The sequence below is a fragment of the Eleutherodactylus coqui genome, chromosome 8, assembly GCF_035609145.1.
Source record: "Eleutherodactylus coqui strain aEleCoq1 chromosome 8, aEleCoq1.hap1, whole genome shotgun sequence".
Taxonomy (NCBI): domain Eukaryota; kingdom Metazoa; phylum Chordata; class Amphibia; order Anura; family Eleutherodactylidae; genus Eleutherodactylus; species Eleutherodactylus coqui.
In genome coordinates, this window is record NC_089844.1 from 136,893,421 (window position 1) to 136,907,991 (window position 14,571).

At 47.0% G+C, this 14,571-nt stretch overlaps 1 protein-coding gene across 2 annotated transcripts in view; it reads left to right on the top strand.

Annotated features, from left to right (window-relative positions):
* XPO6 (exportin 6) overlaps nt 1–5,071 on the top strand; it is a 41,251-nt gene extending 36,180 nt beyond the window's left edge. For both annotated transcript variants that reach the window (XM_066576508.1, XM_066576509.1), the window contains 6 exons: nt 219–333; nt 800–971; nt 1,071–1,232; nt 2,164–2,262; nt 2,938–3,168; nt 4,457–5,071. In XM_066576508.1, coding sequence (XP_066432605.1) covers nt 219–333; nt 800–971; nt 1,071–1,232; nt 2,164–2,262; nt 2,938–3,168; nt 4,457–4,558 — 881 coding nt within the window. In that variant the 3' untranslated portion in view covers nt 4,559–5,071. The remainder of the gene's footprint in view (nt 1–218; nt 334–799; nt 972–1,070; nt 1,233–2,163; nt 2,263–2,937; nt 3,169–4,456) is intronic.
* Nucleotides 5,072–14,571: the final 9,500 nt, after the last annotated feature.

Here is a 14,571-nt window from a genome sequence, read left to right on the forward strand (position 1 = left end):
CACCTTACCGTCTAGCAGTCGCTCATACTTGTGTTATGTTGTGAAATTAGAACAGGGCTCATTGGGAGAAGGATGAGCGCACCATAACAAGAGATTACATGTCCGTTGCTTTTATGTAAATCGCGAGCGGCTGGGAGGACATGCTGGGACTTGTAGCTCAGACTGTCGCTGTACATGTTGTTTTTGTGTGCTTTTTAAATTTATTTTTTCTCTCCTAGATGTGACTGAGGAGATGCTCAGCTTTTTCTTGGCCTTATTCCAAGGACTCCGAGTACAAATGGGGGTGCCGTTTACTGAGCAGATTATACAGACCTTCCTTAACATGTTTACCAGGTAACCATACTGAACAACACACATTAAAACCCCATTCACAGGCAATGATTATCGCTCAAAATTTGCTCAAACGATGGCTTTTGAGCGATAATCGTATGTAAATGCTTCTGTCTTTCACTTTTTGGCTGAATGATGATTTTTAGGTGAGCATAAAATTTATTGTCAGCCGGAGAGATGATGACACAGACCGCAAGCTGTGTTCTGCACGGTGCAGCTGATTACATTGTATTCGTCTGACAGCCCCCTGCGAAAACAAAGGAGCTGTATGCAGAGAACAGACCACCTGCTATGTTCTGCAAGCAGCTTCTGGAGTCTCATTTACATGCAAATGAAGCTGATAAAGTGCTAATGGGTGCTGAAACTGTCAATCTTTCAGTCGTTGTTTTTGCATGTAAATGAGCCTTAACTTCTCCATGATGATCGGGCTATTGTGTCCAGTGCTCACTATATCACACGATACCTGCAGGGAGCAGCTGGCAGAAAGTATACTTCAGGAAGGCAGTGCCGGCTGCCACGTGGTGGAGCGGTTTATGAAGATCCTGCAAGTTGTTGTCAAGGAGCCTGGTCCAGCCTTTAAACCTTTTCTGCCAAGTATCTTGTCCCTGTGCATGGAGCAGCTCTACCCCATTATTGCTGAGGTAAGTGGACATATAGAGCTTTGCTCCTCACTTTTGTTGCTTCTATGTATTAACTCTTATGCTGTCTTTTTTTTTTTTTTTTAAATCATGGCTCCATAGCGTCCCTCCCCCGATGTGAAAGCTGAATTATTTGAGCTGCTCTTCCAGCTCCTACATCACAATTGGAGGTATTTCTACCGATCCTCAGTTCTAGCCAGTGTGCACCGAGAGGGTGGCGATGAGCCCATGGAGAACCAGGCACAGTTCGTCGGCGTCATGCAGGTCGGTACTCCCCTAACCAGATTTCTTCCTAAATAAACTGGAGGTGCCAACTTCTAGCAAGCAGGTTCCAGCTCTTGTGTTTTCAGCGGCTCTTGGAAAACTAAAAGCAGTGAATTATTTGCATTCATTATGAGAAGCTTCATTCTCTGCACTTGCTGCGCAATTAAAATGTGACACTTTTTTTTTTTTTTTTTAATTCCTGTAGCTGGGGTATCCATAGGAGCCCAAGTTACAAGGGGAAATATCCCCCCTGTAGTGGCAATAGGACCCTGCAGCTCTGCTGTAACAGGGGGACCCGGCCGTCATGTGGTCGTCGGGTCGCATAATGGAAGCTATACTTACACTTTCACGTTCTAGTACATGGCGATCATTGAGCGCTATATACTTTGGAAAGGAGAAGGCAGAAGCTGCTAAAATCCGTACTGCTTGATTGCAGAAGCAGATGCTTTAATCCTGTGTCGTATTTCTGCTATCGGGCACGATTACAGCCCAGGATCAAGCGCCATAAATGGTCCTTAAGGAGTTAAGAACATGTCATGTACTTCATGCTGCCCTCACTGAGCGCAGCATAAAGTAGTGGCGGACATGCTGATTTCACGGCTCTGGCACTTATGGGGCAATGTGCAGGGATTTTTAAGAACTTGGATTGTTTCTGCAGTTGATCCTCTGATCCGCTGTCGGTGCAGTGAGGCCGAACGTCCTCATCGATGGTCAGAGACGAAAGTTTAATAGAAGACCTCTCTCCCATTGATTTCCATGGTAATAAAGCCGTCTATTTCTGGCTGTCACCACCGACTTGGACTGCTGTCTCTGCTGTGCTGACAGCAGGCTGGAGGATCAGCTAATCGCCAGGGATCTCATCCCGAGGGTAGGTCATCAACAGTAAAAGCCCAGAAAACCCATTTGAATTCTCTGCTACGTTTTTTTCCAGGCATTTGGTCAGTCATTTCTACAGCCTGATATTCATCTTTTCAAGCAGAATCTCGGCTATCTGGAGACCCTGAACAGCAAACATAAATTATATCATAAGGTGAGATATCGCGCCATTCTTTATACCAGACACTTGGCTATTGGTCTGCAATCTACATTTATATAGATTTTGTGGGAATTGTATTTATCAGAGTTGCGTTACAAAATAGTTATGTACTGGGATCCACACAGATCCAGAGAACAGGAAACCCGAAAGTTCCCTAAGTAAATGGATAGGTGGTCATACATACACTGCCACTCTGTTACTTTCAATGGGACTGCCAGAGATGGCGAGCGCTTTAACGCGGCTATCACCGAAATAGATGGAGCGTCGATGGACATGCAATAACCACGTCTACATTTGTTTTGGCACCTTGTTCTGTGGATTGGTAGGGGTCCCAGCAATCTGACCTCAACCAATCGGATAGAGAGATTCCCTTTCTTATAGGTAGGAAATAACTTTTTATTCGCAGGACAATTCCTTTTAGAGGCTTCTTGAGATTTATACGTTGATAATCGGGCCATATAAGAGACTAGTAATAATCACTCCTGATTAGGGGAGCCTCAGATACATACCCAGTGGCCCCCCGTGCGGCCCAAACCATGTGCTGTGTGCAAATAATTAATCTCTATGCAGTTTACCTGCAAAATTGGAACCATAATCTGTTAACGTAGAATATCAATCATTTTGTTTTGGCCTTCCATCCCCCTCTAATCACTCCTCCCTCTCTTCTAGAAACTGTTCCGGGCCATGATGCTGCCGCAGTTTGTCAGTGTTTTACTTCAGGTCCTCATCCACAAGTCCCATGATCTTCTCCAGGAGGAAATAGGCATTGCTGTGTACAATATGGCTTCTGTGGACTTCAGCACTTTCTTCTCTGCCTTCTTACCTGAATTCTTAGCCGGCTGCCAGGGCCTTGATAGCGGTCAGAAGAATGTCCTTGCCCGTAACTTTAAGATGGAACGGGTGAGAAATAAAAAATTGTTGCATACGTGAAATCCAAGTGAACAACTGACAGGTTATCAAGGCTTTTGAATTCATGGTCCATTCTTAGGATAGGCCATCAATATATAACTTATGGGGTATGGGGCTCTGACCCAAGGGAGGGAGGTCGTGGAGTGCAACTGAGTGCCTAGACCCCTTGGTTGTAAGTCTAGGCATAGCAACATCTTAGGAGTGTGGCTGTATTTGGTACTTCAACTCTGCCCTGTCACTTGAATGGGCTTATCTGCTGTACCAGGCACAACCATGCTCTTGGAAGGGGGGGGGGGTATATATATATATATATATATATTTTGTGTGTGTGTGTATGGTCCTGTACTTGAATTAATAATGAAAGGGACCAAGACTCTTCCTTTCCTTTTTTCTAATGATCTGCAGGGTCCTAGGGGTCGGCTCTCCATTGCTCATACATTGGTGTCCTATCTTAATGGGTTTGCCCTAGTGTGGAATAGTTTTTAGAACTGACTGGCTAACTGGTTAAAACAAAAGATTCACTACTCACCAGTTTGTTCCCCTTGCAATCCAGCACTGTTCTTTATGAACTGCTACCACCCGACCACTGCAGCCTATCGGAGGCTGAAGCATCATGTGCCAGTCTTCTGGCATCGCCACTTTGAAATTGGGAGCCATAATGCAGCTGTCAGGTGGTAGCCTTTCATAAACCAATATCGGGAGGACTGCAGGAGCTGCATCACCAGATCGCCAGGGGAGCAGTCTGGCGAGTACGGTTGCTTTTAATAACACATTTGCAGTCATACTTGTACAACACATTTTAAAGTGACCTCCGGTTTTGGGACAAAATTTTGTCCCAGGGCAGGGCGTATATTGGCTCTAGTTCTTCTCTGCTGCCCCTCTAATTCACTGCTTTGGGCTCTTTTTTTTTTTTTTTTTTTTTGGGATTTTCTAAATGGCTGCAGTCATTTTCTAACTACCTAATGTACACTGTGCTCTCTGATTGGCCAGGACTGCTCTCATGATCAGCACTGGCCAATGACCGAACAGGTATAGTACATTAGTAGTCTAACTCTACCAACAGACTGTGCGGATTAGGTAGTATGAAGATTAAGTTGGCCATCTCGGACCCAAAACTGGCGGATTGGGGGGCTAGCAGAGAAGAACAGCAGCAGGTAATATACCCCTGCCCCTTCCGGTCCCAGGACAGAATTAAGGGGGTCACTTAGATAGCCCATCAGTTGAAAGTTTTGAAGTTGTGTAAAGAAATAAGTAACCACCCTCTTCTGTCTCCTTCTAGGACCTGCCTTCGTTTGCGCAGTGTGTGCATCGCCTGGTCAACGACCTCCGGTATTACAGACTCTGTAACGACAGCCTCCCCCCAGGAACTGTGAAACTGTGACAGACCCAGCTCCCTCCCCAAAGCCTCGATCTTGCATTGATAGTCTTAACTCACCCTCTCCAGATGTGAATCTTGCTCCACTCATCCTGTTTCATTTTTTAACTTTAATACAACTTTAACCAGTTTTAGCACTTTCTCTCTGCGAGATTTCAGTGCCTCCCCCCGTTTTCGCCACTTAATCCCTTTGTTGAAAGGGTTGTTATAAATCCTCTGGTAGCTCAGGGGTTAAGGAAACGCTCCCTTGTCTTTTAACTGTAAAACAAAAATTGTCAATTTCACAAACCTTCAATACCATTCCCTGCTAACGGAGAATGTGGGTGATGGTCGCCCATCATGGACACTGACGTCTGGATTTTAAGACCGTAAAGGCCACTTATTTGCCCCGGTCGGATGGGGTACACATACTTTATTATGTATTGTTTTATATAATTTTTTTTTTTTCTTGTGGTTTTTGTTATCATTCCATTGTGAAATTGCAGTCGCTTCCTGCGAATAAAAGAATGCCTTGTTTAATACCGGTCGTAGTTCTGTTGTAGCATGCAGGTGGGGGTGAGGGCAGGGCATAGTTTAAGACCTAACATTTAAAGGGGCTTACTCTGATGTCACTTGTTGTATATGCTTATATTCTCCATGGGATAATGCTGGAGCACCTGTTACTTAGAATTTTGAGTCGTTCTGTCCCTCTGTTACTCCTCCTGGGAATGTGTGAATAAACTGACATCTGCGTGTTGCCATTCCCATACCATTTGGCTTGTGTCTCTACACAGTTTAAACACTTGTCCAATCAGTGTTGACCTTGTTGGTGTGTAGAAAGACCCCTTTTTGAAAAAGGGAATGCCCAGTTGGAAACCGAGGAATAACCGGGTTAAGGTGCAACAAATGAGATATTTCGGAAATATTACATGGGGAATACAAGTATTCGCTAAAACTGTCGCAGACTGTAGAATAAATGGTTTTTCTGGGATTTTACTATTGATGATCTATTCTTGCACTAAGTCATCAGAAGTCGGGGTGGGGGTGTCTGCCACTTGGGGTCCATGTTGATCAGGTGATATCTGTCATTACAGACAGACTGAAATGGATAGCTTTGTAGTGCAGAGGCTGTACTATGGACAGAGCTGTCTGTTTTTGGCTCCATCCGGAATGACTGATGCCCACTGGGCTCAGTGAACAGCTAGCCGGTGGGCATCCCGAGCGGCATCAATACTAAAGTCCCAGACAATCCCTTTTTTAAATTCCTGTGCCTTAGGCTAGGGCTTCAGAACAAGTTTTAGTTGCATACTGGTTGCATTAGAATTATGAGTCGGGCTGTATTCACACGCATGGTAGAAAACATTGGTGTACACTTTGCTAATAGCCCATTCCCATCTATCTATTGAGTGCAGTGTCTGAAGTCGCCACTAGAGGGTGCAGTGTTGTCCCAACGTGGCAGCAGGATCAAAACCCCCTCAATCAGCTGGTGAAGCCACAATACTTTGCAAGCTCCTTGTTTAGTTTTGCTGCAGCTTTCCGGCCCCGTTCTGGCCGCTGTGCAATCTTCTGAGAAATCTTCCAGAATGTCTTTTCTGTTTTTATTTTCCCTTCATTATAAAGCTTCCTGCTAATTGCTAACGTGTCATGTTGGGTTATAGCAATTGTCCATCTTCTTCTCCCCTCCCGGGAGGGGGGCAGTTTGCTGCGGGCTCCTTTTTGTGGCGACTTAACTACTGTGACTACAATGAATCTGGCACGTTGCTATCCACTGTAACTGATCCTTGTTTCCCATATGGATGGGAGACCCCCGTATACAGTAAATAGCCGACCACCCTGAAATAGTCATATTAGAGCTGTTAAAAGGGTTGTCTGGGACTTTTACCATTTGATGACCCATCATCCATCATAGTTTATTGCTGTGGGTTTGCAACCCGGGATCTCCCACAATGAGCTTATTGCTTGGGTTGCTGTCAGTGCGGACGGCACTGGAAGCAGATAGCGCTGTCAACACTGCAGCAGCCCAGGTTGGTGCTACAGGCACAACTCATTGAATTCAATGGAATCTGCAATACGGAAAGAACTACCTCCTTCTGCCACTGACAGCGGGTCAGTGATCAGCTCATAGTTGGGGACCACTGCCGATCAACTATTGATGACCTATCCTGAGGATGACCGTTTAGATCTAATTCCCACGGGCGGATTTCCGCTGCGTATCATGTGGCGGAAATCTGCGGTGTTGCCCGCAGCTATTAGGTTCTAGTGAACCTAATATCACAATGCTCACAGTGCGGAATTCCACCGTGGAATAACCTGTAATCACCCGCTGCATGTTCTATTTGCCGCTGGCGTACACGTGGAATGCTTCCATTGCAGTCAATGGAAGCCGTCCATCACACTATCTTCCGCTATAGCACAGCAGAAGATGGCGTAAAAACAATTCCCCGCCCACCGACGCCCGCATCATATGATGCGGCCGACGCGTCATGTGATGCTGCGGGTGTGTCACGTGACACTGCCAGCACATCCCATGACACTGCCGGTGCGTTATGTGCTGTACTGCGCATGCGCACCAGCACGGGATGCAGGACGTCGGGCAGCCGATCCGGAGGGGGGTATGGGGTCTCTGGGGGGGGTGCCGTGACAGATTCCGCTGCGGAATTCCGCTTGTGGAGCCCGTCATGCCCGTGGGCACTAGGTTTTAAGGTATCTATACACAGACTAAAGTCTGTGGAAATGGACGATTTAAACTTAAAGGGGTTGTCCCGCGGCAGCAAGTGGGGGTATACACTTCTGTATGGCCATATTAATGCACTTTGTAATGTACATTGTGCATTAATTATGAGCCATACAGAAGTTATAAAAAGTTATTCACTTACCTGCTCCGTTGCTAGCGTCCTCGTCTCCATGGTGCCGACTAATTTTCGCCCTCCGATGGCCAAATTAGCCGCGCTTGCGCAGTCCAGGTCTTCTCCTGTTCTCTATGGGGCTCCGTGTAGCTCCGCCCCGTCACGTGCCGATTCCAGCCAATCAGGAGGCTGGAATCGGCAATGGACCGCACAGAAGAGCTGCGGTCCACAGAGGTAGAAGATCCCGGCGGCCATCTTCACCGGTAAGTATAGAAGTCACCGGAGCGCGGGGATTAAGGTAAGCGCTCCGGTGAGCTTTCTGTACGTCCCTGCATCGGGGTTGTCTCGCGCCGAACGGGGGGGGGGGGTTGGAAAAAAAAAAAAACCCGTTTCGGCGCGGGACAACCCCTTTAACGATCCATAATTGGTGGCTTTAGCTGAGCAATGACAGCCGGCCATCATCTGATAATAGTCGGCCATGCTTGAATTTTCATACGTCGTTCAACTTGAGATATTTTCGGCCATCAATGATCTTTTGTTGCTAGAATGTTCTTGGAAAGATCGTTCGTCCGTCGCCCGGTATCCCTGAACATGTAAGGCCAGTTTGAACAGCTCTAATGGTCAATATGGACGAAAATGTGTGTAGCTGTGGCTGCGAAACAATTTTTTCTATCTTTAGGTTACATTCACATTGGGGAGCATGACCTCGCGCTGAGAAACGCGACCCAGTATCGTGATCGCCAGCGTGCATTTTTAATGCAGATGCAAGTTTTTTTGGTTTTTTTTATTATTCAAACCGCCTGGCATCACTTCTGTGAAACGGTGATCCTCAGATATGTTCTTCACACGTGTCAAAGCATCGTACATGTGTCCCATTGCTTCCAATGGGAAACATCAGATTGCACAGCATGCGGGAGCCATGCAATGTTTTAATGTCCCATTGAATACAATGGGTGAGGCGGTCCCAAAGATAGAACATGCTGTGATTTTTGCTTGTGTGAAGAAGTTCATTCAAAAGAATGAAGCTCGTATTCGCATGAGCGGAGCGCATCGCACAAGAATGTCGCGCGTGTGAAGAAGTCCTTGCTATTGAAAATTGCAATTGCAGCAATGCGATGTTTTCCTATGGTAGCAAAACGCACCGCAATCACGGGTTAAGGAGTTTCTCGGACCAATTATTGCACTCGCCCCTGTGAATGTGCAGTCTCCCTTTAATTAACCCCTTGCAGTACTATGTAATAGCGAGGGCTCAGAATTCACACCAGACGTTGACCACCAGGAGCACCTCATTGCCCCTTTAATGGGAAAGTACAGGATTTTAGGGACTGGGATGCAATACTGGCTGCCACACAGAAGAAGAGAGAAGTTAAACCGGAGGACAGAAGACTTTCTACCCCGACTCCTGACATACAGAGAAACGGGACACAGTTTGCCTGGTGCGCAGGTGTCTTGGGCTTTATTAAAGGGGTTTTCTAGGACTCCACTATTGCTGACATGTCCTTAGGATAGCTCATCAATATCAGATTAGTGGAGTCTGCACCTCACCTATCAGCTGTCTGAAGACTGTGGTACTCTGGCCTCTTCTCTGCATACTAGGCATGGCGCCATACATTTTGTAGTGGTGGTGCCTGGTACAGCAGCTCATTCTCTTGAATGAGACACAGCTGCTCTTAAACCCCATGATAAATGAACCGCTGTCTGTTCAAACAGCTGATCAGCAGGAGTCCTGAGCACTAGGGGCCGCTTAACGGCTTATTCACACGAGCAAGCCTGATACCGTGCTTGCCAATGTGTGTTTTTCATGGTGATACAAGGCGGTTTTGATTTAAAATCGCATCTGTGAAATTGCAATCCCCCCGTGCATGAAAGGATCACAAGTGTTTGCCATCGACTTCAATGGGAAATCACATGGCACTTACATGTGCAAGTGCCATACAAGTGCCATGTGATGGCTTTTAGGCCCCACTGTAAACAATAGGTGAGGTGTGATAGAATATGCTGAGAGGGAAACATTGTTTGTGTGAATGAATCCATTAAAAAAAATGTATATTCCAGTGAGTTTTTTGTTTTGCATCGCATTACAGACAAGTTGTGCAAGAATGTCTTGTGTGAATAAGCCCTAAGAGTGGCTTCACGTGGACCTATGCGTCGCTATAATCTGCAAGGTCGTAATTGGAGGATGGAGAATCTACTTGCTTCCTCGATACCCCAGAGGCGGCATCTGGCTGTATGCAGGCTGAATGATCAGCCGGATTGTCCGCAGTTGCGTTCCAGATGTACCCCGTGAGACTGAGATTCCGATGCCACGTGTCTTCTTTATGGGTCCAGGATGTTATTCCCCCGACTGCCCCACACTCGGATACACGGGGCTGATGTGATGCAGACATGACTGTTTGCAAATCCTTTTCCCTTCCGTTGTAGAGGGAAGGTATTGTGCCGCCCCGATGTGCCTTGGAATGGGTTTGCTGTGTAGTGGCCCAGTACATGCTTTCCTGGCCCCCTCCATAATGCCATACATGTAATGTCTTGTGTTGGTGCGCTGTGCAAACCTGTCTTGTCATTCTGTTATGTGTATTGCACAGCTACAGCGTGTGATGGGTTAATGTCTGCGAAGTATGAGCTGACTGCCTGCTGCGTGGAGGTTCTCATCGTCCATCTGTCTGTAAATATCTCTCACTGTGCCTGCACTTGGAATACTGTTGATTTTTGCCTTGTATTGCCTGATGATGTCACTCAGTAAAGTTATTCCAAGTTCTGACCGTTCCCCGGACCTGAGGTACTATACTACTGTCTGTGGCTCAAGTTATTTACCTGCCGGCGGGTGCTGGAACGGTGGCGTCACCCGTGACAACCCCTTCGCCTATTCTAATGTTTATTGGGCATCCCCATGCCGGGGTGTCCGAAAGAGGCCCAGCGCTGCCCTGGCCTTGGCTGGTGCGTCCCTCCGGGAGGGAGCGTGGTAAGTGCCACCGTGACAAGCCAACATCTTGCCCTCCCAGCGCCTCAGCCTATGCCATGTGTCCGGGGTCACCTACAGGACGCTGTAGTTCATAAGTGGGGATTATGAGCTCAAACAGGTTGGGGAAGTTTGGTCAGGGTGGGGGATGGGCAGTTTTGTATTATGATGAGGGGTGTGAATGTAGTCTATGGCCTTTACATACATCTCCATGGACAGATGGCTACATGCAAAGAAATATGGAATGTGCCATTTCAAACAGGTTATACCATGAAAGCAAGTTATTCCCTACCTGTAGGACAGGGAATAAGTTTCTGATCAGGGAGGTTCACTAACCGATCCTGAAAACGGAGGTCCGGTATGTTTAGGAATGAATGAAGCGGTACTCAGCTGACTCCATCAGTCCCGTTGAAATGAATGGAGCAGCAGTGCGCATGTGCGAGTGACACACCGGATGTCTTCTCGAAATCGCTGGCTGTCACAGCGGTCGGACCCCACCAATCAGGGGGGACTTAGTCTTTAATCACCTTTAAAGGGGTTCTTCAGAACTTTTACTATTGACAGGGCATCAATAGTTGATCATGGAGTCGGTATTAGTGTACCTTGACGCCACCGGAAGTGTGGGTGGTGACAAGATAATTGTTGTTTGACAGGGGAATGGCGCCCCCTGTTCTTGATTGGGAGTTGGTTATGTGGCTCTCAGTAGGTCCTGGCACTTTGCAGTATAGTCTGCTCATCGCACTATACCGCTACCGTGCTGAGTGTCGGCAGCTCCCTCCCCCCAGTATCGGTGCACTGACTGTGCGTTAACTTAATGGGCTGCTGTCATCCGCCTGTGCTGCTGGCCCCACTGTGAGTCTTGCCGGCGCCCTGGCCCCACCAGCGGTGCACTCACTGTGGGCTTCAGTTAACGGGCCGCTGTCACCCCTGTGTGCTGCTGGCCCCGTTGTGAGTGTCGGTGGCGGCCTCCCACGAGTAGCGGTGCACTCACTGTGGGCTTCAGCTAAGGGGCCGCTGTCACTCTCCCCAGCGGTACTGCGCTGCCGTGACGGAATACGATAGGCTCCCCTGCCTTCTAGCGGCCTCACTCTCCGTGCCACCTCTGTTTGCCCACCTCCCTTCCCATCACCTTGGCCGGCAAGCAGAAAGCGGAGAGCACATGGAATCGCTGAAGACCGCTGGTAGGACCAACTGTGATCATTGGAGCAGCAGCAGTGTGAGTCCCCCTACATACAGAAGCACCCTGTACACTGCCCTAACCTGTATTGATGCTTGCCTTGGCAGGAGGGTTAGGGATGTTTCGGTGTTAGGTTTAGATTATTAGCTCTGCAACATACACGCATTTTGAGAAATTAATCTAAACCTAACAGCTACAAAAATCCCTACGCTGCAAACAGCAATACACACTGTGCTGCTACGACCTTTGACAAGCAACCTATGGGGGGCTAGGGTTGTGACATGGATGTTCCTGCAGCCAAGCCCTATCAAACCCCTATCTTTCAGGTGGCGTCAAGGTACACTAATACCCATGGAGTCTGCAGCTTGGGATCCCTGCCAATCAGCTGGGTCTGCTGTCAGTTCAGACACTGCTGCGAGCTGATAGTGTTGTCCCTATTGCTGTGGCCCAATAGGTACTGCAGGCACAGCTCCCCTTCAATGAACACCAACCTGGGCCACTGCCACAATGTTGACAGTGCTATCTGCTTCCAGCACTGTCCACACTGACAGCGGCCTGGTGAGCATCTGATTGGCAGGAATCTCAAGCTGCAGACCCCAGCCGATAAACTATTGATAACCTATCCTGAGGCTAGATCATCAATGGTAAAAGTCCTTGAGGGTGACTACCCACTACAGGTTTTTTTTCACTGCAAAATTCGCTGCCTTTTACTTTTTCTGCAGGGGTCTATGGGACTTGTAATATTAAAATCGCGATCACGCAAAATCGCAATTTACCGCGAAATCGTGATTTTAACATTACAAGTCCCATAGACCCCTGCAGAAAAAAAACACTGCGAATTTCGCAGTGAAAAAAAACTGTAGTGGGTAGTCACCCTAAGGGCTCCTTTTCACTGGCGAGGTAATGGCACGTTTTCAGTGCGATGCGAGAGTGCGAGCTCTCGCAGGGAAGTCCCACACATGTTGTTCTATGACAACCTTTCCACCAGCGATGTTTAACCCCTTAAGGACATGGCCTATTTTGGGCTTAAGGACGCAACAATTTTTGGCGGATTTTCTTCTCCGTTTATCAAAAGTCATAACTTTTTTATTTTTCCGTCGACGCGGCCGTATGAGGGCTTGTTTTTTGAGTGGCGAACTGTAGTTTTTATCGGTGCCATTTTTGGGTACATTGACTATATTGTAAAACTTTTTTTTTTTTTTTTTTTATGATAGCAGGGAGAGAAAACGCATCAATTCTGCCATAGATTTTTTTTTTTTTTACAGCGTTAATCATGCAGCATAAATGAGACATTCCATTTTTTCTGCGGACCGGTACGGTTACAACGATACCAAAATTCTTACTTTTTTTAGGTTTTCCCACTTTTCTGCAATAAAAACCCTTTTTTTGGAAATCTTTTTTCTATTCTAAATCGCTGCATTCAAAGTCCTGTAACTTTTTTATTTTTCGATGTACGGAGCTCTGTGAGGGCTTATTTTTTGCGAGACGAGCTGTAGTTTTTACTGGTACCATATTGGGGTACATATGGCTTTTTTGATCACTTTTATTGCGTTTTTAGTGAGGCAAAATGCTAAAAATTAGTATTTTGCCTCAGTATTTTTGCGGGTTTTTTTGTGTTTTTTTCCGTGCACAGTCAAAAGCATGTGCAACTTATTGTACGCATCGTTACGGACGTGACAATACCAAATATGTGGGGTTTTATTTATTTTTTACCTTTTTTTATGCTAATCTGAGAAAAAGCATAAAAAATGTTTTTTTACTCTTTTTTTACATTTTTTAATTCATTTTTTTAATCTTAGTTTTTTTTACACTGTTTGTGTCCCTCTGAGGGACTTTAACCACTGCCCTGATGATCGCTGTCATAAGGCATGGCAGAGCTACTGCTCTGCCATGCCTTATCGCTTATACAGCGATCTCAGGCATAGGCAATACAGGACGCCAGTGTCTGGCGTCCTGTTACCATGGTGACAGGCCGGGCTCTCGCGATGTTATCGCGAGAGCCGGCCTGAGACACAGAGGGAGTCCGCTCCCTCTGTGAATTCTTTCCCTGCCGCGATCTACTTAGGGAATGGGTTAACAGCGGGGAGCGCATCTCCGATGCCCCCCCACTGTTGCAGCGGGACGCCGGCTGTGACTGACAGCCGGCTCCCGCTGCGGGATAGCGCGGGATCATATGTGATCCCGCGCTATCTCCAGGACGTAAGTTTACGTCCTGTTGCGGGAAGTACCAGGCTGCCAGAACGTAAACTTACGCCCTGCAGCGGGAACGGGTTAAGGGCCAGCTGCGATGCGAGGATTAAAAATCGCAGCAGGAGGATTGTTTCAGCGTTTTACATTTTTCTGTCCCCCATACAGTGCAATGGCAAAACAGATTCTCGCATCGCAATGCAAAAGCTTGCGATTTTGCAGCGTTGCGATTTTCTCGCAGCGATATCGCTATCGCCAGTGGAAAGGAGCCCTTAAAGGGCTACTCTGGCAAAAACTATTTTTTTTTTTATCCCTGTCCCCATAACCTGACTGCCTATCACACTACAAGGGTCCCCTCTGCGTATTACAGCAACTTTCCTGAGGAGCAGTTTCCTGTCTGATGCTTATCAGGCACCATCTTGATGGTGAAAGTTTTTGGTTTCATTTTCACATCTGTCCCATGATGCATCAGCACAGCATTAGCTGAATCTATACCATTTATGCCTGCTGAGGGCAGTTTAATTATCATATTCAATATTCACCTAAAAAGGCTGCAGACCATGAGTATACAGTCAGCAGGATGAGCTGTGATCTCCTCTATCACCTGTGTGATAGGGGCCGTGGGATCATCAGCAGTAACTGTGGTAGGAGTGTTTGTGTCCTTTTCTAGGCAGTTTCTGTGGTAGATCACACAGACTATGAAACTGACTAGTTTCAGACCGGGTAATCCCAAGTAGATCCGAGCTGGTCCGAACTGAGATCACATGACCATCTGAGAAGGACTCCAGGAGTATCAGATAGAAAGGAACACTAGCTCACTTATATATACCTGGGATAGGTACATGATAAATGGGAAAAAAATCCTCAAAGTGGC